Here is a 27,416-nt window from a genome sequence, read left to right as displayed (position 1 = left end):
AGACTTCTATCTTAAACCCGCGGCTCTAAACCCGCCTGCGGGCGCTCCGCTGCCTTCCCCTCCGAGCGAGCAACTCGCGTTGCGTGGCCTGATCCCAGTACAACGCTCGGTTTCTCACTCAGCGCGCCTCTGGGAAGAGATTTAGGTCAAGTCCAAAGGAAAATGGTACCCTTCAAATATTACTCGCTCTCGATTGGTGCGATAATTACAAGGACAGACAGCACCCCAACTCGTGCTCATTGCCCCCCTCTTCCTTCTTGCTTTGCCATTCTGCCACCGGCAGCTGCACCGCTCCGCGCCCCTCGCCCCCTGCGGAAGTTCCGCGCTCCCCCCTCCCGGGGCGCTGTCCGTCAGCGGCCGCCAGGGCACGGCGCTGCCACTTGCCCCGAGCGTGGGAACGGGAGCGCCCAGCCGTTCACAGCTCCTGCGCGCCGGTTAACGGAATCAATTAGGCAGGACAGACCCTCGGCCGCCCCGCCCCGCTCCCCCCTCCCCCTACCCCCCCCCCCCCACTCCCCTCCTCCCTTCCCCCTCTCTGTTTTGTCAGGTCTATATACGTCCTAATTATTTCGGGTTGGGATGCCAGAGCTGTTTCCCGGATAGATCTGATCATCCTTAAACAAAAAGAGAGGAGGCGCACACGTGGGTTGGGGAGTAAATGTCACTTTCATTTCCAATGCTGGGCGCGGAGTAAGACACAGAACATTTTTTAACACTTTGACAAGGGGGGAGGCGATCTCGTCTCCATCATGTCTTTCTGCTTCAGTAGCTTCCTCAAGGAAACCCTCTCGGAACAGAGAAGCATCTGTGCTGGCGTTCTGAATAGAAGAATAAAAATCGGCCATCACTTTTTTCATCTTTGTGCAGCTCCACCGCGTTCTTACTAGGTATAAATTATTAAGCTTGCCTACACTGCAGTGCAAACTTTCCGAAAGCCTGATTTGGCGTTGTTCGGAACAGACCCCGGCGCTTTGCCTTGGATGCACACAGACAGGTCTGGGGTTGTTTTCCTCCTGGCTCAGTCCACACAGTACCACCACCACCACCGTCACCTCCATCACCAGCAGCTGCTGGAATATTTCTGAGGCTGTCTCACTGCAATGCATCGTTCCGGAAAATGAAACTCAGCATTTCCAAACAGCTTTCTTATATATATATAAGAAATATATATATATACAGGTGTGTGTGTATACGTGTCTTCTCAGTTAAGCATTTACTGGCCTGGGTCCTTGTTTATCCATCTGTGCAATGGCAGCAGTCACACTGGCATTGTTTGCTACCAGCAGCCATCCATCCCATGGCATCTGACAGCTCCACATTTTGGGATGAGTGATAAGCACGCCATGTAGCGCCCTCCGCTCCCACCTCCAGCTGTAAAAGCGTTCGGTGCAATGAGCGTTCCCGACCTGTCTCAGGTTTTACTGTCTCTTGCAGCAGTCTCTCATTTTCACACGCTGTACGATGATCTTGAAGGAGTTTTTACTTTCGGTTATCTAGCTTTATGAAGACCAAAACACTCATACAGCTAGATAACCAAAGATAACAACTCGCTTCCCTCAAAGCTTTATTATTATTACTATTAATAATAATAATTTTCCTTGCTAGAATCCAGATTCTCCCTGGCAAACAGCCATGCTGTCTCCTCCAGGAGCACCAGTCCTGCTTTAAAATTCCATCCTTTCATGCAGCTGTGCCCTGGTTTGTGTGTCTGTCTACATGTGCGGCCAGTAACATCCAAAGGAGATCCATCACCTTTAGAGTTTATTCCCAACTTTTCCTTCCAGCCACTGATTTCCGACAGCATAACCCACGGTCTGTCTGCTCCCCTCAGAAAACAACATCAACGATGAAGGTGCGTTGGCTGTTTTAGGAGCGAGAAGCATCCATCCCACCGCAGGCCTCTCTGTGCGTTGTAAGTCTCTCCACTCTCACAAAAGTCTCCTTAGCCTCTGTGAAGACGTAAAGCCATCAGCGATTTCCAGGACGGTGTAAGGAAGTACCCCCCCCCCCCCCCCAAAAAAAAAAAATTAAAAAAAAATTTAAAAATCCCATTTCGGAAGAAAGTGACGTGAGGACGCGGTTTCCGATCCCTTATGCACGGCAGAGCGCTTTTGGCCAAATGGTGGCAGCTCCGTGGCAAACATCTTACATGCGTGCGTGTTTTGGGGGGGGAGCTCCTCGCTTTCCCGGGGCTGGGGAAGAGAAGGCAGGTTCCGGCCGGCGCGCTGCTGCCCCCGGCCTGAAAGAAGGAGAAAAGGGCCATCACTGGAGGGCTCCCGGTGCCACGGCGCGGGCCGGCCCGGCGAGGTCAGAGGTCCTGGACCGCGGGAGAGCAAGGTAATGATGATGTCATGAGAAACCTCGAGCACACGCGGCCGAGAGACGCGGCGGCCGCCGAGCGGAGCGCGGCCTCCGCCAGTCCCGGCCTCCGGCGCAGCCTCCGCCGCCGCCCCGACCGCGGGCAGCGCCGCCGCCGCCGCCGCCGTGCCTTCCTCCGGGGCGGGAGAGCTGCCCCTGCGGGCAGAGGAAGGCGCTCTCGGGGCCGGAGCCGCCCCCCGCCCGCCTCTCCCTGCGGAGCTGGCAGCGGGGACGGAGTGTGACTGCACCGGCAATTGCCGCGGCCGCCGAGCGCCGCTCGCCCATGGCTTCCCGCTGGCGCTGCGCGCCCACAGGGCTCGGTGCTCGCACCAGGACGGCTCTGCAGAGCGTCTGGGGGAGTCTGCTAGCCCGGCTCCTTGCATCTGCACCTCCTCTCCTCCCATCCTCTGTCTGTGTCCGCGTTAGAATGCAGTGCAGGTAAAAGCTGCAGCAGTGCTCATCCGAAGCTGTGCATTCTTCGGCCAAAAGCCTCCGTAAAAACGCGGATTTATCGCTTGTGTTTATGAACCCCGTACGCGGAGTGCGGACACTCGTGTTGCATAACGCGTGGGGCCGATGGGGCACCTCCTTCCCAACTGCCACAGCTTTAGGACCTAAATCTCTCGATTCCCCCTCCCCCACCCCCCAAAAAAGGACATTATAATTTGAATTATTTAACACTGTAACTCGTATAGAATTTTCCTAAGTCTTAAGTGCAAACATTAAAGGTCTCCCGAGTGTACATGGTACAGTGGATCTTCTCACCGAGATCTGCACTATTTGCTGTTGGAATTAATAAATGCACTTCAGGAGCTTGTGCATGCTGCAGTGGGAATGGGATGCCCATCGGAAATTTCAGCACAGGCAGAATATGGACTGACCCACTCCTCTAAGGAAGGAGGGCTTAAAATCCTCTGCTAAGAGAAGCAGCACAGCCCTGCATGTCCTGCTCTGTCTTCCCTTAGAGTTATAGAGGATATATCAACCCACACTTCAATGAATCAGTTTGTAGATCTACTTATGTTTGCATATGTTGTTGGTTTTAAGGCTAAAATCTCCAATGCATGGAGAAAAATTTAAGTTCTTGTAGCTCTGTACTGAGTGCATGGCCTGTTTACATTACAAATGACTGTGTGGTGGTGCATGTGTAGGGGAGCCACATACGCATGTGTCAGTCTGCCTGCATGAATGCACATGTACATTTTCACATTAAAATACACAGACAGGGCTGTGTGGTTGCACTGTAAAATGGCACAGTACCAGCCTGCCCATTCTTTATCATAAAGTAACACTACAAAACCATGAAAATGGGGGAGCGCTCTCCTTTATCAGACAAGGCCCAAGAAGTAACAGATACACACTGTGAAGATGCCAAACCCTGAATTCGGGGTTCACATTACTAACGAAGTCTCTAATCAGTGCTTTCAGATCCTCAGCCTCTGAGTTTGGGCTTTATTTGTTTGTTTGTTTGTTTGTTTGCATATTTCTGTGATGCCCATCAGATGTCCCGGTATAGGTGTCACTGCAAATTGCCACCAGTGTAGGAGAGAGCAAGGAGCTGATTGCACAGAGTGGTCAGGGTTCCTACTGGGCTGTATTACACTTCCTCTGCTTCTTCATTATCTCTCAGGCTGCTCAGGCACAAGTGGGACATCTGGAAGCATATGATCATTTCGATATTATATAAAATTCGAATGAGGTTGTTTTTTTTTTTTTTTCTTTCTGAACAGATAGAAAAGTGTTTTTTGTTGTTGTTGTTTTTCTTTTTGTGGCAACATCCAGAGGCAGCAGCATCAGTGATCAAACGTATGTGGATGTGTTGCACACAACAGGACTGTGAGCTCGTGCATTGAATTCTTCCAGTGAGAGGCATGATGGTTCAGGTACTCCTTGTGCTGTCGTGTGTATTTGTCTATGCTTATACATACATATGTGTGTGTACGGTGCGTATCAATGCAGACGTGTAAGTGCACAGTAACGCATGCATTTAAAACATGTCACCATGTGACCAGATTTACAGCTAAATGCAAGGCTTAAAAAAAAAAAAATAGCATGTTTCAGAGATGCAAGATGTACCTTTAAAACATGAAGATCTGTCCTCAACACCACCTCGCTTACTCACACACTGACTGAAGAAGTAAACACAATACACCCGTCATGAGAGCTTCAGCAGTGAGCCAACGTGATGGCTATAACCAGCTGGTCTTTAGCCGCAGTATCAAATGAATTCTCTAACTCTCAATCACTTGGCAGGGCCTCGAAGTCTATCCGTGTGCAGTGAGACTGCACAGAGTATTCATATCCAGGGCTGCAGCATTTTCCAGCTTGTGAAAAGTTCATGCAACCTGCTGCTCTGCAATGACCGTCAGGAATAACAGCCGCGGTCAACACTACGTGCAATTTTATTCCCAGATAACGCAACAGTACAAAGCTTACTTATTCCAAAAGCCTTTGGAAGGCGAGCTGCATATTGTGAGACACAGAACGCAAACGTTTGCTTTTTCCTCCCACCTCCCTAATGAACTCCTGCTAATGGCCTGTAGATCAGTATGTGATTGCCATGCTTGTCGTCTAATCTTTTTATAGGTCTCCAGATGGCTGTGACGTAAAGAAGAAGCATCCTGCACGGATTTCTTAAGAACAAACAGTCCCTATTTGCCTTAAAGAGGAATGCTCACGACGCTCCAATTAACGCAATCAGAGCCGGGCTCCGTGCCGGCACTCCGCCTTCCGCGCAGGAACCACGGGAGGAGGTGCAGCACGGCACAAACCCCATTCCACACTACGGCCGAGCAGAATTCACGCGGAGAGGAACCACGACGCGGCAGCTCGCGGCGGGCAGCGCTCCCGCAGCGTCCCGCTCCCGCAGCCAGGAGAGCCGCTTCCCATAGAGCTGCCCTTATCGTCCCTCTGGTGACCGCGGTGCCGCCGTACTGGCAACCCGGCGGTACTGCTGCTGGCATGCAAGGGGATGTCAGCACGAATCCGAACTGTGCAATAAGAGCAGGAGAACTATCGAGAATACAGCATCTCAAGGAAAAACAAATGAAACACGTACTCGGTCAGTAATCACACACGGAAGCAACGCGCGCCGCTAAGCACCACGTATTTATAACATCTATATGTAACACATAGAGCACCATCCGGCTTTAATAAGGAAAAACAAATTACCGTGTCGTGCCTTGGATGTCATTCCCTGTGCTCTGTCTGCGTTGTTTAAATCTGAAAAACAGCCACAAAAAGAAGCAAAGCGTCATGATTTAAATATCTTTACTGTTTGGTTCTTGTTCATTAAGTGTATGTGCACAGACGGGTGTATAGGTGCTCGGGTCTAGATCACTCATATCTGAGGTGGTTCCTTCAATAAGCCCCATAGGTGATAGTCACGGACAGGCTCGGCTCCGGGTTAAGCCGGGAGACAACCAGCCACATTTCTTGCAGACGATCCAACATAACACAGAACAGATACGAGTGATGCGCTCCAGCATCCGCGGAGTTAAACGTGGCGATCAATATTTACATAAGATAAAAGGAATAATATAAAAACTATAACAATTTGTGGATAACTCCGCTTAAGGGTAAAGGATAGAGAATATTTTGGGCCGCTGAATGGAAGTGGCCAAAACTCCAGGGGCGGGCACGATATTTGCATACTATATGTTGCAGCTCCTTAATGAAGGACGGAGCTCCACCTAGCCTCCAGCCCTGAGCGTGCACAGAGCTTCACCCTGCGCTCCTTCGGGCCCTCGGACAGGGAGCGCGAGGGAGGCACGGTCAGCACTGACAGCGTGCCTAGGGAGCGGGGGTAAATAAACACAGAGAGCCACAGGCTTTCATTGCGTCGTATCAGAGGCATCAACTTTAGTTACAAAATAAAAATGACACGAATAATATTTTTTTTAAAAGCTCATTATTTCCCGTAGAGAGACTGTTTCCCCCGTGTTATGCTGAAGAGATTTCACTCGTTTCACGGACACAGCTCGGCTGGCAGGGAGAGCGATGCCCTGTTGTAGGGCCGCCTGCATCGGGCTCGGGGCCGTGCAGAGCATCCAACTCCGCACTGCCCCGTGCCAGGGATGCACGCTCTGCTCCGGTGGCCTTTCATACAGTGCAGGATGCTTCCTCCACGCAGAGGCAGAATGGAGGATTTACAGACTACGGAGGATAATTCCTCACACCCTTGACATCTCAAGAGTATGTTATATATATACGCATATTTAAATGTATTTTTATAGCTCGCAGATAGGCTCCACATGAAGGGTGATACCACGGGCCGAGTTTGCTCCCTTCCAGCAACACTCTGCGTGTCCGCACGGCTCTGAGAACCGCACACAGCGCTGCGGTTCTCACGGCCCGCGACCAACAGGTCCGGACTCGGGACCCCTCCGCGGTACTCACATCGCTGCGGCTCCGAGGGTGGGGGAGGTTCTCCCCCCCCGGTCCCGGCGGTAAGGCAAGCACAAAGATCCCCACGGGCAAATCTCCACGAATTCACGTCGTTCCTCCATCCTCATCCTGCTTTAAAAGTTCCGTGTAGCTCCATGGTGCAGTTCTTGCGCCAAATGGCTTTAAAGTAGCTCGGCATCCTCTATCCAGAAAAACGGAAGACGATCGCAGAAAGTTTTCTGTTCCCCCTTTCCTCCCCCCACCCCCACCCTCCCCCCCCCCCCTTTTTTTTTTCCATATTGCCTCTTAAGCCCCGGAGTAGAAAGTGGAGTCCTGCATGAGACGCTCCGCAAGTTTTTTGGGGGGTTGGCCAAGGTCTAGTCCAGCCCTCTCTGCCGAGGAGGACGTGCTCTGAAATCCAACCGATTTCCCCACTGCTTTTGTTGCCGACGAACTGAAGCCCCATTGTTCACGCATTGCCACGGTCTTTTTCAGTTCCTGCTCCGCGCTGCGCGTTGCCAGAGATAATGAATTTGCACCAAACCTCTCTTAGTGCCGCTCTGACGGACGGAACAAATTAGAAAAGTCTAAAGAAGAGCCGTGGCTTGCGTCTTCCAGGAGAAAAGGAAAAGAGGCTCTCATTTCTTTGGAAACTTACAAACGCAGCGAGCGGTGGAGTTTTTTGTAGGTGTCTTTCTCCAGCCGTGATCTGAAGAGCGGCTCCTGCCGAGTGCTGTCCTTGGGTGGCATTCCCCTTCTGGGTAACTTTCCTCTGAACCAAACAACTGGTCGACAATTGCAAAATAAACAAACAAATAAATAAAATTAAAATAATTATAATAAAAAAATCATAATGTTTAAAGAGAAAAAAGAAGGGGGAAAAAAAAGAAAAGAGAGAGAGAGAGAGAGAGCGTCTCTCCCCAGTCAGGCTGCCACGCACACCGCTGCGTGCCCTCCCGCCGGCATAGCTCCCCCGGCTCCTCCGCTGCCTCCCGCGAACCAGCGGCGCGTAATCTGCGTGGAAACGCCGCGTTTTAGGGCGTGAGGGCGGAAGTTTGGGTGAGCGGAGCGGCGCGGAGGACGGGAGGAGGTGAGGGGCGTCAGGACGGCTTCCCGCTGCCCTTTTCGGGGCGGGCCGCTGGCGGCCGTGCTCGACGTCCGCGGTGGCGTGGGCAGGTGGCGGGGGGCCGGGGGCGGGCTGACGGCAGGAGGTGTGTGTGTGTCTGTAGCAGCCACGCACACACGCGTGTACGTATGTATACATGTGTGTATGCATGCCAGTAGGGGACTGCCTCCTCCCTCCGCCCACGCACTCGGGAACCCCCGGCAGCGCTGCCCCAGCGGTGCGGTGGGACAAAGGGCGCACTGTGAGGACCGAGAGGGGCCCGGGGGTGCGCAGAGCGATCCTCGGCCTCTGGGGATGCGCGCAGATTCCGACTCTCGGGTAGGGGAGGCAGCGTGCGGTGTATGCAAATTGGAGAGACCGTGCCGAGGCGAAGGGAGATGCTCTGAAGGCATCACAGCAAATAGACGCCTGGGGAAGAGGTAGGAAGGCTTGGATCCTAATAGAGAACACCCTCCACTTTCAGGACGCCGATGGCATTCAGCGTCGCAGCTGAAACTTCTTCTCACATCCCCGCAAACAACAGTGCCGCGAGAGAAGGGAGGGCCTGGGTAAAGGAAAATGGACGGGGGGAGAGGTGGGAAGCCGCCTTTACCCCCCACCGCGCCCCGTGCTCGCTTCCAGTCCTTTGCAGCCCCTTTCAGCCCCGCAGGTGCCGCCGAGGCACGGCTGCCCCCGTAGGGATGCAGGACCGCGATCCACCGCGTAACATTTTTGGAGAGGACGATAAACATTTATTTATTTTTTTTTTCCCCCCACGGTTCTGAGTTTCCTATTTCCCGCTCGTCATCTGATGAACCGAAACAGCAAATAACATTCAATTAACGGGAAAATAAATAAATAAATAAATAAATAAATAAATAAATAAATAAATAAATAAGGAGGGGAGAGCGGGCGGCTCGGCGGAGCGGGGTGGGCTTTGTGCTGGGCCACGCGGGGCCGGGATGCTCTGCCCATGTGCGTGGGATGCGCGGAGGCGCAGAGCTGCGCGGCCGCGGAAGGGGCCCTACCGCTACCCCTTCCCGGCCTCACCGTCGCCCCCCGCGCCGCCATTCCCGTTCACGTTCAGGTTTAGCGGCAGGGTCACGTCCTTTGACGTCACTGTACGTCCTCTGCATTTACATACATCGAAGAAATAAGGGCATTAAGAAAAAAAAAAAAGAAAAAGAAATTTGCAAATCCTCCCGCTGGCAGCAGCGGACGCAGACCCCGGCGCGATTTCTGCGTGTTCCCGGGGATCGCGTTTGGCGGAAGGAAGAAATCCGGCGGCCACCTCAGCGGCAGCAGCGCAAGGAGGCCCCGAGATGGGACCGTGGGGGCGTCGGAGGGCCGGGCTCCCTTCCTCCCTTCCTCCCGCCTCTCCTGTTGGCTGTGCCGCGCGCTATTTTTAATACAGATACATATGTAAAGGTATATTTGCTTTTTTCTTTCTTCTTTTTTTTTCCCTTCAATATGCTGATCGCTGACATCTGTCGCTCTTCCTTTCATCTCTCCTTTCTTTCAAAAGAAGAAAAAAAGCAACCCGTCTGTCCTTCCCTTCTCCCACCTCCCGCCGAGAGGTGCGGCGCTGGGACTGACACGGAGCGGGGCCGGGGGGCAGCGCTCCGCTGCGGTGGGAAACATAGAAACACCGCGCGGAGGTACCAGGGGATGTGGGCTGGGAAAAGCGAGCACTGTTCCGATGGATTTGCGATGCCTCACTGTGGGAGCACGGCCTATAGACGCGCCCGCTTCTGCTCTTGTCTCGGGAATCCCTGAAGCTGTTCAGACCCGGGGACACAGATCTCCTCTCAGGGGGACATCTTGTGCGCTCCAGTTCTTAGACTATTAAATGTGTTGTTGAAGGTATCACCTGTCATCTTAACGCACGTAGGTTTGATCAGACTGCCTAATTATTTACAGAAAAAGAAAAGAAAGAAAGCCGAAACAAAACACCCCAAATTGGCATTTTCGGGGTCGTGCCACAACGCGGCAGGCTGCTCTGAGTTGCCACTATCTGGAAAATCCGCAGGCCCCGAATTGCATTCCAAAGGCGGCTGGGTACGTTGTGATTTACCTTAGTGGGACAGTGGCTACTGAAATATAAACAACAATTTAAACCTGATTAAAGCCAGAAGACTCTTCTCTTTGTGCAGCTCAGAGATAGCATAGTTTCAAATGAGTTCTTCCACAAAAACAATGCTGCTCCTACACGTATTTTCCTCTCCTCTCCTCTCCTCTCCTCTCCTCTCCTCTCCTCTCCTCTCCTCTCCTCTCCTCTCCTCTCCTCTCCTCTCCTCTCCTCTCCTCTCCTCTCCTCTCCTCTCCTCTCCTCTCCTCTCCTCTCCTCTCCTCTCCTCTCCTCTCCTCTCCTCTCCTCTCCTCTCCTCTCCTCTCCTCTCCTCTCCTCTCCTCTCCTCTCCTCTCCTCTCCTCTCATTTTTCTTTTCTTTTTTTTTCCTTAAGATGTATAAGTACATGTACATATAATGAATTACTGTAGGAATGCCTTAGCTCCATGGGGGTATGAGTCTAAAATTAGCCCTCTGCAAAGACTGTCATATATGCTTCTACATCTACTTATGTGCTTCTATATGTACTTCGGCATGTATCTATATATACGCAAATTATACACATATATATGCTTAAATGCTTATATATATATACATATATAAATATATGTGAAACATATACGTATGGTTATATATACATATATATATATACATGACTATATAGATGCGCTTGAATATATATGTATACTATATACATATAAGAGGGTAAGCATATATATAAACATATTTTAAATAGGGAGCGAGGTGTCGCGCTCAGTCTGTGTGACACAGTGCAGTTCCACCACACAAACCCTTTGGCGTTTTGCTGGGTATTACCAGCTTTACCATCCCCATTGGGCCATTCTGTGGCCCAATGAAAGGAGGTCAGATGGCTCCACGCAAAGCACCGAAACAAAAATAATAACACAGAGGGGCTGTAAGGAAGCAGGCACTCCTTAGGTCCTTTCTCGCGCTGCCCCGCGGCCCGCACAGCACTGCGGGAACCGAGCAGGGCCGAGGCTCCCACCGCTGGGGGCCAAACCTCTCTGCCGCCTTCAGTCAGCGCACGTGCACCTGCGCCTGGCGTCACCGCTGCGCAGCGCCCTCCTCTTCCTCCCCGCCCTCCTCCTCCTCCTCTTCCTTATCTCTAACCTCCCACTGGGATGAAGGAACCGGACCGAGGGCAGTGGAGCAGTGACAGTAACCGCATCCCATGCACGCATTCCGGGCACCTCCGAAATTGGCTTTTTCTGGGGGTGGGGAGCAAAGAGAACTAAAACGTAGAGAAGGAACCAGCACACGTACAGGTGAACGGGGAACTGAATGCACGAGAGCGTGAGCGCCTTTCGGACTTCGTGTGAGAAGTGCAGCCGGGAGATAGAAAAGGCACTGGGCTGAAAATAGATAGAAGGGCAGAGAGATAAATGTATCCATCCACCTATCCATACACGTCCGTCTGTTCATCGACGCACACATACACAAGTGCATACATAAATTACGCTTCCCTTCCTCAATTTTTGAATTTAACTTTTTGTTTTGTTTTGTTTTGTGTTGTTTTTTTCTTTTCAGACGATGATGATTACTACTATTTCCGAAGTGCTGTCCGCGGCCGCAATCCTCCCTGCCGAGCGCCCGGCGCTTTTCACGGAGGATTTGGCCCCGCCGGCCTCCTGCCCTGCCCAATCTCTCTGCACACTGTGCTCAGGGGCTGCCGGTGGAGGGAAGTATGGCCATGGCGAAATGGGACTTTTCTTTCTCTCTTCCCTGCCTCCCTCCAGCAAGATTGAAACGCCGTGAAGAGAAATGAAAACCTGCAGAACGCTTTCCCAAATAATTTAGGTGAAAATTTGAGTACAGAAATATGCATATATATACCCCCGTAAGAAAAAAAAAGATGGATTGAATTTAGGGGTTTTCCGTCTATTAAAAAAAAAATAAAAAATCGGCATTCAATTTTCCTTGCACAAAAGCATCAAGTGCAGATGCGCCTGGAGACACACCTCCAAGGTTGCCCCCACTCCGGGGGTAGGAGTCCCCTCCGGTCGGAAACGTGAAGGTGGGGACCAGGAGGGAGGGGGCGCAGCCACAGCGCTGCGGACAGACACGCATACCTCAGAGAGCCACTCCACGTGCGGAACTGCGAGGATTTTTTCCTACAGCCCATCAGTGAAAGTGAGGCTTGAAAACAGCCATTATTTCCCCGTTTTTTCACGGCCGTGGAGAGCAGCCGTAAAGCTTTTCGCTTCGCTTTTGCCGTGGGGTTGCTTCTGTGCTCGCTTGCGGCCCCGTGGGGACGGGCGCTACGCGCGTGTGCCGCGCACGGACGACTCCGGCGGCCGCGGAGGCACAGCGACACCTGGCGGGGCAACCCTCCGTGTATCACATCACGTCTCTACTACATCCACGTCATGTGTGGTACGCATCTAGTAAAGTAAGAGACCTCATAGGGTTGTCGGCTCGGGCCGAGAATGACGGAGGGGACCACCTCCAGGGCAGGGATCACCGCCCCGCTCTGCGTGTTCATTACCACGGTGGCAGTGTAGTCTCACCCCGACAGAGAAAACCCAGACCGGGATATCCCGAGGAAAGCTGAAATCGCGGTGTCCTACCCCGCTGCACGGCCCAGACCTATTCTGATGTTTGTCGATACTGTGCTTTATCTTGGAAGCGATGCTTTACTCTTGTTCTTCCTTCCTTATTTTTAACCAAAAAATCATTACAATGAGACAGTGTGGGCTGAGCTTGTTTCTATCCATCCTCCGTGGATATCTATCTATCTATCTATCTATCTATCTATCTATCTATCTACCTATCTATCCATCCATCCATTCATCCATTTATGTTAATTTCAGTCCTTCATTAGCCATTCTCCTTCGCTGCCCCCAAGCCCTCCTGCCAGGAACTGTGGTTCTGTGTCTCAGCAGACCCCAGCAGGGCTTCGGCCAAAGAAAAGAAAAACGTGTCTGCTCTTCTTTCATTTTACCTCTTATTTTACCTTATCTTACCCTGTTCGATCAAATAACACCGCACTGACCATTCACACCGGGACCAGACCTCGCGCACACGGCTGCGAAGTATTTATATTAAACCGCGGGGCATCTCTTTGTCACTCCGAGGAAATGCGTGAATCGCACACACACTGCCCCACATCCTCGGAGAAGACAGCGGCCCGCCCTCAGGACGTGTGTTTGGACAGACGCACACACAGACAGACGGACAGACCTTCCTCTCCGGGACGAAAAGTTCCGTACGTCCCTCCCGGGCGGCTCCGGGAGGCGCACGAAGTGGTGCGGGGATAACGGGAGCGCCCGCCTTCACCCGCACTCACCGCCCCTTCACTCCTCCTGCGGCACCGCGCGGCGGGAGCGGAAAGGAACACGTCGGTACCGGAGGGGTACACACCCGCAGTGACTTTTCCATCTCTGTGCTCCTCGACCAGCGGAGAGGAGAGGGTGAGAGGGGGGAGGGAGAGGAGGGGCGGCTGTGGTGCTGTCCCGCGCCGGGATGAGACATGGCTCCCCCACCCCTCCCCTCTTGTCCAAGGGTGGGACAGCCCCCACGGGGCTGGGGCACGAGGAAGGAGGAGGGCGAGGGGCTCCCACGTCGCGAGTGGGCGAAGAAAGCCCCGCGCGGTTCCTTCGAAGTCGGTGCCGACTGTGGGTATGCAACGGGAGCACAGGTCCCAGTCTCCTCTTCGGGACGGCAGAGCCCGGAGCCCAATCCTTCCATAGCGACGTTGGCAGCGCACCGCGAGTGCCATCCAGCACACCCGCGCGGTGCGGTGCAATGCGGTGCGGTGCGCCCCTTCCGATGGACTCTGCGGGCTGCGTGGGAAAACAGCACCAAACTTTTTAGGGTGTTTATGCGTTTTAGGGTGGTTATATGTACCCATGTATCCTACGATAGCAGAGGGAGAGGATGTGTCAATGGCATCGGAATAAAATCACCAAGGAAAAAATGAAATTATATTTAAAAAGGGGTTGCACTAAAACATATTCGAGCGCTTTAAGATAAATAAAACAAATACGTGGTAAACGGCGGGTTCTGTGTTCAGTGATTGTCCTCACTTCTAAATCGGTTGTTCATTTCTAAATGCTGCTGTTAAGTGAAACGACCGATGTAATAAATACAGACCGCGAAGTCAGAGTGAAATGAAAGTTATTATTACTTAAATTGGCAGAGTAAAAACTACCCATTAATATAGTTTCTGTTCTGATGTGGGCCGAAATGTTTGCCTTCAAAATTACTTGGAAGGAAGGGAGGAAGGGAGGAAGGGAGGAAGATAAACTGACTAAAAGGACCGATTTCCTTTCAGATCAGATCACGCGGTAGAGATCAGCTCTCTACGTGTCTCTGCTGTGATGTGAAGCACGGGAGCACTCACACTCCCGCTCTGGGATTCGCATTTTCCCCTTTTCCTTACCCCGCCCGTAAGGACTGGCACTGCCCACAGGCACTCATCTTCTCGTTCGGACCATCCTCCGTCTGCTGCCCGCGTGTTCAGAACGCGCCTCAAATCGGGCTGCTACTTCTTCAGAGCAGCCCCTGAATATACTGCAACGTCAGCATACCTTTCTTACTTTTCCATTATTACTTTTATTATTACTATTACCGCTATTATTTTAAGCGTAGGGATGTGTAATTTCCGACTGCACGAACCAACGAAGCTCCTTCCGAAGCGGTGCGGAGCCGCTGACGAACTCTAGAACTCAGGGAGGGGGGAGGAGAGACAAAGTGGTCTGTCAGGTTTGGAGGCATCACACGATTGGTTCTGAAGCCGCTGAAAACAGAGCAAATGATTCCGCAGGGGCAGAAGGCGGTCCCGCTGCTCACGCCGCAGGTGCGCAGCCGTTCGTTTGGAGGTGTAGCCCCGCGCCACAACTCCCGTTAAACGCACGTACACGCGTGGCAGAGGAAGGGAAGCTGCTCAGCTTTCTCGGAGATATTTAGGGAGGAGGGAATAAAACCTGTTGAACTTAAAGCTGCTGAAGCCCAGGTTTAATCCCAGAACCGCAGGATCACAGAACATCCCGAGCTGGGAGGGGTCCGTAAGGAACATCGAGTTCAACTCCTGGCAATTTATTATCCTGCTTCCCCATTCCAGCGGTAAATCCGCACGGATTCGCAGAGAGCCCCGCGGCCCTTCGGACCCGGCTTTGCCCTGCAAAACCAGCGCTCGGGGCTGCCCCGGGCCGCGGGACTGCAGAGAAAGATGGAATGGGAGGTCTAGGTTTGGGTCTCCTCTCCTCTCCTCTCCTCTCCTCTCCTCTCCTCTCCTCTCCTCTCCTCTCCTCTCCTCTCCTCTCCTCTCCTCTCCTCTCCTCTCCTCTCCTCTCCTCTCCTCTCCTCTCCTCTCCTCTCCTCTCCTCTCCTCTCCTCTCCTCTCCTCTCCTCTCCTCTCCTCTCCTCTCCTCTCCTCTCCTCTCCTCTCCTCTCCTCTCCTCTCCTCTCCTCTCCTCTCCTCTCCTCTCCTCTCCTCTCCTCTCCTCTCCTCTCCTCTCCTCTCCTCTCCTCTCCTCTCCTCTCCTCTCCTCTCCTCTCCTCTCCTCCCCGGAGTATTGTGAGCTGAGTGAGGGGCACTTCTCCTGTGGAAGGGCTGAGCGCAGCCTCAAAGCAAATGGGAAGTCGGGCGCCCGACTGAGGCTGCTCCGTACAAAGTCTGACCGCAGCGTTGCTGCAAAAATGTGTTTCACTAAGCAATAAACGGAGAACGTCTGGGCACGCCTCGACCGCTCGTGTTTGAACTCCACGCGGCCGATCTGCTCCCACCGGCGCCGAACCCGAACCCAGCTGGTTCCGCGGCACCGCGCGGGCACCGCTTCGCTTTGCAGAGCCCGGACCGGAGCGCGGGAAGTGCGCGAGGAGGGAGCGACGTCACCTCCGCAGAAGCGACACGGTGGGAGAGAGCGCTGAGCCCGAGCAGCTCCGCAACGGAGCGGCGTTGTCCGGCAGGGAAGGAGCGGGCCGGGTGCGAGTGAGGCTCCGTCCCCATTTAGCTTAAAGGAGGAAAACAGAGTTACAGAAAGTGCATAAATTACGTTGTTCTCCTTTTCCCTTTACCCGTTCCTTTTCCTTTTCCCCTTCCTTTTCCTTTTCTTTTCCCTTTTCCTTTCCCTTTCCCTTTTCTTTTTCCTTTCCCTTTTCCTTCTTTTTTTCCTTGTTCTTGTTCTTCTTCTTTTTTTTTCTTTTTTTCCTTTTTATTTTCCCTTCCCTTTTTTTCTCGTTCTCTTTTCTCTTTTCTTTTTTTTTATTCATTTTCTTCCCTTTCCCCCCTTATTTTCTTACTTTCTTTTTATTTTTTTCATCTTTTTTTCTCCTTCCTCCTCCTCTCCCCCTTCCTCTTCCCTTCTCTTCATCCCTACCTTATTTTTAGTTCCTCTTTCTCTCTTTTTCCTTTTCTGGGCAGGGAGTGATGGCATTTTCCAGGCGCGTTCAAAGAGGATCGCTTTCCCCGGGCGGTGTACACACGGCAGACGTACTTTTCTAAAGACTCCATTCCTTCTGTGCTCGTTTCCCTTTCCAGAAGCACAAGACCTACAGAACACCAACGGGGAAGAGACGATGCCCTCTAGCAGCTTTAAAAACCCTCAGGGGCCCACAGCTGACTTAACGCCGAATTTAATTCCCTCATAGCTGGGGTTCCTGCTCCCCCCCCCTGCCTCCCGTTCCTGCTTTAAATCGAGGCAAACTCCGCGGTGTGCGGGACGGGCGGGGGAACGCGGGGCGCTGCTGCCCCCTGGCGGCTCCGCGCCCACGGAGCTGCGCCCCCGCTGGAGGGCAACGGCGGAAGCCGCGGGAAAAGACGTTGTTACGAGGGTCTGTTCAGGGGAGGCAGCAGGCGGCGTGCCCTGGCCTCTGCGGAAAAAAAAAAAAAAAGTAATAGGAAAACGATCAGAGTGAACCTAAAATGCTGGCACACGGAGACACGCTGCTTTGTAAGCGCTGAGCGAAACTCCGGATAAACGGCCGCGAAGTGTGGAAGCGGACCGGCAAACCAGCAGTGGGGACGGAGGGGCGATTTAGGAGGGGTGCCGGGGATGCCGCTCCTCTCCGGCCGCGGGGCCTCAGGGGATGCGCAGCGCTGAGCCACCGCCCCCCGGAGCGCCGTCGCGGGGCCGCCCGCACCGCCCGCCGCCCGCTCGTCCCAGAGGGCTGGAGTTGAAACCCAGAAGTCAGTTACAACCAGGAGAAAGCGCAAAATCCTGTCAGAACATATTGTCTTTCATTTCTCCGAGTGTTGTTGTGATCAGGGTTGTTTTCTCTGCTATGCTCCTCTTAACCCCCTAGGTATGGACACAAGCATATCCCTTCATGATTTCACGTATACAGCTGCTAAATACAGTGGTTGGACTTCTCACAAACCACTGTGTAATTCTGTTAATTAGGAAACAGTTCATTAAACTGAGCTCAAAGGCCATTCTCTGTGTTACACACTTTTAAAATGGAGGTAAAACAAATGGAAGTAATTCAGAAAGGTAGTGGCAAACCTCCAGTGTTAAATACTGCAATAAGGTTTGGTGCATCCTTCCTGCATCCAGGCTTGAGCATCCCCAGGCTCCTCAAAAGAATCTGTGATCATGATCAGCCCCTTCCAACTGGGGATATTCTATGATTCTATAATTACAATTTCCTTGTAAAGCAAACTGAAGGATGCAGTATGGGCATTCACTTTCATAGCTCAGCGCACTGTAGCACATGACAATGACATCACTGTGGTTTTTATGTAACTAACCAAATACATGAACACATTACAGGGGTGCAAAACAGAAATATCAAGGTCAAGTTTTTGCTTTTATTCCCCCCCCCATGTGTGTTTTAAACTATTTAACTTCTAGAAATTGTAACAATTCTGTGGTGATGCCATTTTTTTATTTTAGGATTGCAATACAAAATCAAAATACATTAAAATTTGATGTCTCATGTATATACAGTGCTATGACTTTTACAGCATCCCGAATGCATCACTTCCCGACCTAGGGAGGACCTTGCATTGTCACCGTTGCTTGTCTGCAGAAGGCCTCTTTGGCTTAAGGGCATAACCAAGTACAGGACATCCAATAAATTTCCCAGAGCAGGAGAGAATCTTCAATATAGAACATCCATTTAATGAGAACTGTGGGCCATGCCACAGCTGTAATAATCTTTTAGTTATGATTTTACAAATAGAAGAGCTGTCATTTCCTCTCCGAGGAAGATGTTCAACATGAAACCAAGACTCTACCCAACAGACTGCAACATCTTATTTCAGCTGTGTGTATGGAATGAGCTTCAGTGGAAGATGAAGGCATTTTTAACAGAACTACAAGTAAGTGAATTGGACCACCTCTGCTGCTCCCTGGTACCTGATACAGCTCAGAGCCACCAACTGATACTCTCTGCAGAAATTGATAAGTTATGGTAAAAGGCAGAAAGCAGTAAGGGAAGACAGTGCTGATTTAACTAGGTTGGCTTTCTTGCTATTTATTTAGTAAAATAATAATAACGAAGGAAACAGAACCCCAAGCGTATATGAAAGCAGGTATTTGCTGCTTTGTGTGTGGTTTTTGCATAGAATGGCCTCAATATCTTAAAATGTATACCCCTGACATCCCTTTGCACTTCGCATTCTCATATGGTATGCAGTGGGCTCTCAGATTGAGACTGGCTATTGGTACACCTTGATGAAAGCTTTCCTCCTCCATCATATTGCACTTGTGACGATGACAGCTTTTTGCTACTTCCACCGCACTGTAGCCATTAAACAACAACCCTGTTAGATTGTCCAGATGTTGATTCTTACATTCACTACTGCTAGCTTATGGTAGCATAGGATCATAGATTCATAGAATCATTTAAGTTGGAAAGGACCTTTAAAGGCCATCTGGTCCAACTCTCTTGCAATGAACAGGGGCACCTACAGCTTGATTAGAGTGCTCAGAGCCCTTTGCAGCCTGGCCTTGAATGTCTCCAGGAATAGGACATCCATCACCTCGCTGGGCAACCTGTTCCAGTGCCTCACCACCCTTACTGTAAGGAACTTCATCCTAATATCTGGTCTAAATGTTGACCCTTGCAGTTTGAAACCATTTCCCTTTGAGCCTGTGAGCTCTGTCTTGTACAAATTGGATACACCTTGAACACTGGGTCTTCTCTGAGGTATGCTTTACTTTCTTTCTTCTTCTTGCTCAGGGGCCTTTATTTAATGCTTCTTTTCAGCTATACAAAAGCTGATGATCCCCCAGTGCTGTGACATTAAGGACATTTTTAACAACATAAAGCACAAAATGTCCTTAATTCACACTACCTGTAACTCAGCCTTTATTTCTGGAAAATTAAATGTACACTGCTGTGTACATTCGTGGTTGCCAAACAACAAACCCAGATGATAACTGGATATGTTAAGCAGTAGAAGTTGGCAGATGTTGTATCTAAAACCTTCCTAAGGAAAACTTTTTTGCTTCATAGAAAATCTCTTCAGAATCTAAAATTTATCTCCCAGAAGATCAGTTCTGAAGATTGAACTTCACTGAACACGTCTTCTATTATCTCAGTTTTACTATCAATCTGTGTAGACTAAGGACAATCTTCTTTGATGGTACTATTGTACACGAGCCCTTGGGGAAAAAAAGGGTAATGTGTTCCTTCTTTTCCAGTGTATGTTGCTTATTCTCCAGTCTTGTACAAAATCTGAAGTGTTGACACATTTCATTAGATATTTATTGAACAACATAGGCAGTTTTGAATATCTTTGCTTGTGTGCTATGCTTTCGGGACCGCACTTATTGTCTCCTTTGCCCTCAGACTCACACACACAAAAATTGCATTCATGGTACATTTTGAAATGAGTGATCATCTGGGACAGTATTCTGTTCATTCTTGTGACTACAGACCTGTACTTTGTTGTGAAGTATATCTGATTTTGTACACAGACTTTCAGGTCTCCTCAGTCTCAGAAGAAACATGATGCCAACTCTTAACAACAGAAGAGTGGCAAAAAATTCACTGGGATATATATATATATATATATATATATACCTACATTTGAAAATACATCAAGCATGTGATTCAAGTTATTGGGAATATTTTTTCACCAAAATACTGAGGTTTTACGAATGATGATTTCAATCACTCAAAATCTGCACCTCACTGCACTTAACCTTCTCTGCACTTAAGCAAACCATCAAGAACAATTTGAATTGCTCTACTTTCTGTATAGTTCTACATATATATGCATATACATATGTTCAGAATGTGATGATACTCAGAACTAGTCAGATATTGAACTTAATATAAATCTTTGTCAGCATAATGAACTGATGCACAAATAATCAATAACCAATTGAAGAATGGCAACACGATCAGTGTGAATTCACGATTGTATGGCAAATAGTTTTATTCAAACAAACATGGCATCATTTTCTGTGAGAAAGATGAGTTGGATGTTAGGCATAACTGCATGGTGTTTTTTTTTATTTAGCAATGCATGGCCATCCGACTGAAGACCCCAGACTATCAATAATGCACATATTACAATCATAGATTAAGATATGATCAATTGGTAAATCTCAAGAAGTAGTTGTTAGTGGAAAAACTAGCAAATAAATGTATTTCTGACATAATTCCCCCCAGCCAATTGAAGATTTTCTTTGCAATTTTTTATTAACTCTCTGGAATCAAGTATGAAGTCACTAGTAATATTTACTGATGATATCAGCTTGGGACAAGACATAAGCAGTGATGGTTATCAAGCCTTCATACAGTGTATTCTAGATTCGTAGCTAATATGTGTGAGTCAAGGCATTTCTAAGCACAGATGAATGAAATGCAAAGCCATGCACTTCACCTGACTCTACCTGTCATGACTCCAGAATGCATTTTATGAGGTTATTAAGCCCATTGTAGGGCTTCATGTGAAAAGGTATGTCCACAAGGCACAAGAAGTCAGCTGAGATGATCTTGAGTTCCCTCTGGTTCCCCAGCCCATGGGATTGCTCAAAGCATGAGCTGTCAAGCATGATATTCAGGAGATTGTAGGCATTCAACAGTCACTGGAGGGAGACAGAGTCCTCTGTGACACTGCTTGAGGACTTTTGAGATGAGTCTTGTCTCTGACTACAGGAAGAGAACAATTTCAGGACACTCTGGGACAAACTCTACTCTGGGACAGCAGCAGGTGCCAATGCAAACCGTGCGCCCACTTGCATGGATGCCAGCTCCACAGCACAAACTGCCAGGGCATGTCAGACTTGTGAGGCTCTGTTCCATCTGTTGCTGCTGTTGGGGAGGGGGGTGGGAATCCACTGTGGGTGGTGGCAGCCAGGGGTGGGGGGTGACAAAAGCTGGCAGCACAGTACTACTGAGATGCAAAATGGTGTTCCCTGTGAAAACAAGAATTCCAGCTGCCAAAGTGTGTGGATCTCAGTAAGGAAAATCAAAACATGCATACTTCCATGGAGCAAAGCTGGCAAAGCTGCTGTATTTTCAATACATAAAGCTTCACACAACCTGTAAAGAGCTATGTGTCACCTCTGAAATGTCCTATATTTTGTGCTTTCCTGAAACAAAGAGCTGAAGGGACTGCCCCTTTTCTCATCAAAGAATTGTTCAGCTTGGATGTCTGGAAAAATTTCTTCTCTGAAATTCTGCTGGAATGGGCTGCCCAGGGATGTGGTGGAGTTACTGTCCCTGGAGGTATTCAAGAAACATTTAGATGCTGTACTGAGGGACATGGTTTAGTGGGGAAATGTTGGTGGCAGGTGGATGGTTGGATTGGATGATCTTGAAGGTCTTTTCCAACCTTGGTGATCCTATGAGTCTATGATTCACATTCAAATGTTTGGGGCTGATGGTCAGACCAGTGCTAGCAACTTGACTCCTTGGAAGCACTTGCTGTAGCTACACCAGAGCTGGTCATCAGCCCCGTAAATAAATCATCCATAAAGAACTGCTCACGTCTTGTTTTACTTAGGACAAATAGCTCAGATTCAGGTTTGTGGGTGGTCTACAGGGTGGTGACCACAGTGAGGAGGTGATCACAGGATCAAGATGGTGACCACAGGAAGGTGGTGGAGGAAAAGAGATTTCCATATAGGATTGAAAGGTGCATTGGGTCCACTAGACCCCCTTCTTCAGGATTTCTCTTCTGTATATGTTATTCATTTCTAAAATCAGACATATCTGAGTTATATTATCAGGTCCCAGCAGTGGAGGTGAATATCATACAGGATCTTAAAGAAGTTACAAAAGCTTTGCTGCACTTCTGCTTCATGGGAAGTATATTACCAAGCACTCATTGAGCAGATATTTCTTGCAGTGTGCACAGAAGAGCAACAGACCCATATCATATATACATGTTACAGAACAGAGAGGAGGTTAAGACTATCTGTCAGCCTCAGCATACAACTTGTATGGCCTGGCTTAGCATGCCTCTGCAGCCTCCACCCTTTAATGAAGACTAGACAGAAGTATTTCTGTCTAGTTGTCTGCCTGTTCACTAATTATTTTATTAAAATTAAGATTACTACCTGATTGTATTCATTTAGAAAGACTGGATATTTAGATATTTAGAAAGACAAAGGATATTAAAATAAGAAGAAATCACAACATGTCCTGAAAATTTCAGGATATCACTTTGCATGAGGAAATCTGAAACGTAAATCCAGGCAGATGGTATGCTATTACATTAAACCACCTTTTTGGTTTTTGTGCTATCCCTGATCTTATATGTGCCAGAAGGAGATAAGCAATCCCCGAGGACCAGCATGAAAGAAATGTGCTTTAGTCTTCCTCCCTGCCAGAGCACAACCAAGGTAACAGAAAACAAGGGGAGAAAAAGATATTTTTCTCCTTTTCCTATAATCAGTCAGCAGGGCAGTAGAGGGACAGCAAAATGCTTGTTATGTTTTTTCCTTCACTGACTATTCATGCACCTACTTGCACCTGCTTATGTAGCAGCTATTTCTTCTACGGGTTTTCTATAACCTGCTTTCCCCAAAAGAACACCTCAGCTGGCACCATGGCTCCAAGCTGCTGCCAGAGAGTTTGCTGGAGCACAAAGAATTTCGTTTTCTCTGGGGCACATTAAGGTAATGTGGAGGTTTTTTTTTTAACATGTTCTCACAGCATCCTGAAAGCATCTTGCAATAGGAAGGGCTAAAAAGAGGAAATGATATATATTTAATATAATGAATCAGAAGTTTAATTGCAGTAGGTAACTAGCATTGAACAGGTGAGAGGCTCTGAAAGACATCACATGAAAACCTCAGGAGGTGATTGGTGTTATCAGTTGCATGTAGGAAGATGGGAAGACCTCTAAATTTTACCGAAGCTGGATTTATACATCACACATATCCAAATTTCATCCTGCAGAAATAGAGGGACTCAGCCACAAACAATGGATCACTCTTCTGTTTTTAGAAAACACTCTCTTTGCTAAATTCAGAAATTAAGAAATGCAAAAACTTGTGCCTATACAATGCTCCTTTCTGCATTAGCCAGCCATCTTTGTTCCCCTGGAAGTCTGGACTAGTTTTATGCTGTTATTACTCTTTTCAAGGTCCTCTGTTTCTAAAAAGGGATTCACCAAAAAATTCCAGTGGCTGACCCGCAGGTTGACTGTAGTTCTGGAAATCCCAACCAATTGCTTTTCACACCTCTGGCACAGCCATGAGAAGCTAGATCAGAATTAGCTTTAAAACTATTTAAACACACATTTTACATTTTACCCATCCAAATTTAGGCCAGTTGAGATTTCAAACAGATTTCAAAAAGATGACTCGGAAGTGATGTTGGCAGACTCTCCTCTTGCTTCTTCATTTGCCCAGCTGTCTTCTTCCACCTTTCTAAGATCTTGAGGCAAAGTTTGTGTTCTTCAGCAAGATTTGAATGTCTTGATGTTCAGCTTGTATTCAGAAGACAAAAAGATAGGAATAACCTCAGGAGCCCTTGACAAGGGCTCAGCCTCTGCCTCTATGTGCTAGGGTAACACAAGTCATATCTTTAAAGGCCATTGCTACATTAACACTGCATCTTCCATGTGCACTTTTTTAATGAGTTGCTATATTACTAAATGATTTGGTGTTTGGGCTGTTAATAAACTCAACTGCTTCACAGTCTCACAGTTACAGAAACATTTTTGGGAACTCCTAGAATACTTCAGTCTACACTCAGTGGTAGATAGAGTAGAAGTTATCATCCGGAAGTCCTTCAGTGTGATCTATGTAACATATTCACAGAATTTCACTCAGGTATTTTGGCATTTATCCCTGTAATTTTAATTAAAACACAGCATATCTTTTATTAAGGCAGTCAGGCTAGATAAAGAAAACACAAGCTGCATAGGGAAGGTTAATCCAGCATATCCCTTTGTAAACTGGTCCAATGGGTTGCTTGTAAATGCATTCTTACACCCCAGGCATGACACATGGAATACATTTTCCCTGAACAGCTCCATGGAACTTCCTGTGTAGCTGGGTACTCTGACAGCAGATAAAGATTTCTTCATTAATCCTGCACGTGTCTGTTTTCTTAATTAAAACTTAATACCTAATGCTGGCATATTTACACATGGGACTAATTCTTTTAGTGATGGGAGTAGTGCAAGTGCATTAGCTGGTACTTTGCAGACACCTACAGATTTCCCTTTAGAGGAAACTTCTGGTGCTTAGCTGAACAACAGGTGTGTGATATTACAGGCCTGGGTCTATACTTGTGTCACCTTTCTGTTTCCATTTTTCACCCTCATACTTACACACCAATACTGTTTCTTTCCTATGTGTGTAACTTAATTCTGTAGATCACTCACTTTTAACTGTACTCACACATCTGTTGTTTATATGGTTATTCTTTTTCCTCGGCTGTTATGAAATAAACAAGCACATGTGTGCATACACTGAAGCCAAGTGACTGTGTCCCACAGTACTGGAAACGCAAAGCCATACCAAATGGGAAGACTTGACAGTCTTAGCTCTTACTTTATTATTCATGCTGATTGCTTCATTTGTATCATATTGATTCCTACGGCAGCAAAATCAATATGCGTAGTCAGAGAAAAAAGTTTACAAGGAAAAAATCTTGATGGTTATATTATGTGATAGCTAAATGTAAGAACTGCCATATGGGATCAGATCAGAAGTCCGTTTATCTCATTATCTTCTTCCCGACAGTGTTCTTCGGGGGATTTCCAGGGAGAAGCACATAAAAATACAAGGCATATGTAAATTATCCCTGAGAATACCTCTCCTTTTACAGAAATAAATACTGGAAAATCTTTCTTTCCTCCTTCAGTTGGTAGCTGAGTGTACTGTCATGTTTAACATGGCAAATGGAACTGGGTTCTGTGAACTTGTCGAACCTCTTAAGAACTTACATGGAACTTTTGGCTTCCACAATACTGTATGGCAGTAAGAATCTCTAGTTAACTATGGACAATAAGGACATTGTATTTCCTTGTGAACATATAGCATGTTAGCTTTTCTGAACATCCCTTAGATCCCATATTTTTGAGAGACAGACTGTAACGATTTCTTTCAAATCTGATAACTGCATATTGCTCAGATATGGATATACTTCCTCATTCATTTGGTTTTTCAAGCTGAAGACTATTCCAAGAAGATCTGTCTCCAGCTTATCTTATTCTATAACTGGTGCTTTGAAAGCAATGCCTCCTATTTTATGATGTTGACCCATGACATCAGAGGTGGATGTCGGTGGTATGGCAGTAGAGATTGAACCTTCCCACCAATATTCTGTTACATGTTGTTGCTGTGTGACAGATGGCAGCAGAAGGGCAGTCTGACAGAATGGTGTCTGACATGACGTGCGTATGGACCAAGGGTGTGTCACTGAATTCCTCCATGTGGAAAAAATGGCACCCATGGACATTCATTGATGCTTGCTGAATGTCTATGGAGTTCAAATAGTGGATGTAGCACAGTGAGGTGGGTGGAGCATTTCAGCAGTGCTGACAGTGATATGAAAGACAAATCATGTTCCAGATGGCCAACTGTCACGATGCAATGAAATGTGTCTCGAGGTGCTCATCCATATGAATTGGTGGATTACAACCATGGCACTGCCTACAGAGCTGGATATTCACTTTAATGCACTGGAAATGAGGGTGGCAATGCTGGAATATTGCAAAGTTTGTGCCAAGTGGGTCTCACAAATGTTCACACAGGAACAGAAAGAATACTGTACACCAGTTTGTCAGGACCTATTGAATCACTACGAGGCTGAAGGTGACAGTTTCCTGAATTACTTCATTACTGGTGACAAGAAACAATGTCACTATTATGAGCTGGAGTCAAAATGGTAGTCCATGGAGTGGTGACGTGTATATTTGCCATTGAAGAAAAAGTTCAAGACACAGCTCTCAGTTAGATAAAGTGATGTACAATGTCTTTTGAGAAAGGAAATGATGATCCTTCTGGGTTTCCTGGAACTCAGACAAACCGCCTACTCTGATTGTTATGCCACAATGCTGTCTGAGACGAAGGCTTGAACTTCCAAAGTCAGGCCAGAGAAGAAGAAAACCTTTCTCTTTCAACACAATAACTCCAGGATTCATATTAGTTTGAAGATTGTGCACACTGCCAATCTTGTCTGAACTGTCTTACCACACCCACCATATAATCCGGATTTGGCACCTTCTGACTTCCATCTGTTTGGACAGATGACTATGTGTACAATATTTTTCTAGGAATGACACTGTAAAACAGCAGCTGTAAAACAGGAGGCCACCTCTGCTGCTGCAGACTGTTAGGAGTGCAGCATGCAGGCTCTTGTTCATCACTGGTGAAAATGCACAGCTAATGATAGTGACTATGTTGAAAAAAAGTGTTTTCTTGCTCTATCAAATAGTGTTTACTGTACTCTTTTTATCTGTTGTAGTTTCCATGGAAATAAGTAGGAGGCATTACTTTCAGACTAATCTATGCATATTTCCTTTGAGGTGCAGTAACCTGTATTTGATCAGGGTTTCCTATGGTAAGAACACATCTGCAAAGGATATCATAATGAAATTCTCTAGTTTGATTATCAGTATCTTCCTCCTCAAAAATTCTACCTAAGGATAAGTTGCAAAAAAGTAACCTGGGCCTTCTCCAAGAACAGGAAAATTTACTTTCAGATGATTAAATGTCAAATGTGTTATATTTTCACAGGCTTATTTTTGAAGGTGTTGAGTGTTGCTATGAGTCAGCAGTCATGGTGCAAACTCCTCCACATGTACTTCTTAAGTATTGCTGTTGGAAAGTTCACAATAATGTTGGGAAGGCCACAATAATCTTTTCTGCTTTTCCAAGTTAACTAATACATAATACAGTACATTATGGTTACAGAAAGTTACTTTTTCCTGATAATGAAGATGTCTCAAAGGGAAACAAAACTGTTGTATTTCAAACACCACTCTTCTGGTATATGTTCAGGTATTTACAAACAGAAAGGTAGAAATTTATGTGGCATTTTTTGTTGTTGTTTGTTTTTAATTATGCAATTATTTTCTTTATAGCAACTTTCTCAGTGGTCCACTGGTTCAAAATG

The 27,416-nt window shown here is 48.0% G+C and overlaps 3 protein-coding genes, 1 long non-coding RNA gene and 2 other non-coding genes across 25 annotated transcripts in view; 3 read left to right on the top strand and 3 right to left on the bottom strand.

The window, feature by feature from the left end:
- Positions 1-8,397, bottom strand: part of LOC100859691 — a 100,114-nt gene extending 91,717 nt beyond the window's left edge. For 7 of the 19 annotated variants that reach the window (XR_006932443.1, XR_005842770.2, XR_003072311.3 and 4 more), the window contains exons 1-2: positions 6,757-7,871; positions 5,530-5,580 (exon numbers count right to left, since the gene is read on the bottom strand). Coding sequence is in view for 4 of the 19 variants with exons in the window: in XM_046905695.1 (XP_046761651.1) it covers positions 5,019-5,388; positions 5,530-5,580; positions 6,757-6,872 (537 nt within the window). In the remaining 15 variants the exon portion in view is untranslated. Of the gene's footprint in view, positions 1-647; positions 2,240-2,266; positions 4,013-4,742; positions 5,581-6,756 lie in introns of those variants that run through there. The other 12 variants (XR_006932442.1, XR_005842766.2, XR_005842765.2 and 9 more) reach the window with 12 other exon arrangements.
- On the bottom strand, positions 1,469-1,555 carry MIR9-2 (microRNA 9-2). Its single transcript, NR_031505.1, has one exon. It is a non-coding gene; the product is annotated as a microRNA 9-2 (primary transcript).
- Positions 1,485-1,539, top strand: MIR9B-2 (microRNA mir-9b-2). Its single transcript, NR_162068.1, has one exon. It is a non-coding gene; the product is annotated as a microRNA mir-9b-2 (primary transcript).
- LOC112530582 lies at positions 2,189-6,244 on the top strand. The gene is made up of 3 exons (XR_003072314.3): positions 2,189-2,337; positions 4,141-4,241; positions 4,945-6,244. It is a non-coding gene; the product is annotated as an uncharacterized LOC112530582 (long non-coding RNA).
- On the top strand, positions 7,643-11,849 carry LOC101752151. 2 transcript variants are annotated; one of them, XM_015280569.3, is made up of 4 exons: positions 7,643-7,834; positions 8,334-9,277; positions 9,770-9,907; positions 11,466-11,849. In XM_015280569.3, exons 2-4 carry the CDS (start codon positions 8,834-8,836, stop codon positions 11,691-11,693), a joined length of 810 nt encoding a protein of 269 aa, XP_015136055.1. In that variant the 5' UTR covers positions 7,643-7,834; positions 8,334-8,833; the 3' UTR covers positions 11,694-11,849. The 2 variants fall into 2 exon arrangements, with proteins under 2 accessions (XP_015136055.1, XP_046761648.1); XM_046905692.1 differs by lacking the exon at positions 7,643-7,834 and having other exon boundaries at positions 8,819-9,426.
- An 887-nt stretch (positions 11,850-12,736) lies between these two features.
- Positions 12,737-14,860, bottom strand: LOC124417517. Its single transcript, XM_046905696.1, has one exon. The coding sequence runs from the start codon at positions 13,786-13,788 to the stop codon at positions 13,072-13,074; it is 717 nt and encodes a 238-aa protein (XP_046761652.1). The 5' UTR covers positions 13,789-14,860; the 3' UTR covers positions 12,737-13,071.
- Positions 14,861-27,416: the final 12,556 nt, after the last annotated feature.

Source organism: Gallus gallus, chromosome Z (assembly GCF_016699485.2).
Source record: "Gallus gallus isolate bGalGal1 chromosome Z, bGalGal1.mat.broiler.GRCg7b, whole genome shotgun sequence".
Classification (NCBI taxonomy): Eukaryota; Metazoa; Chordata; class Aves; order Galliformes; family Phasianidae; genus Gallus; species Gallus gallus.
Note: the sequence above shows the minus strand (reverse complement) of the source record. Positions and strands in the feature narration are given on the sequence as shown.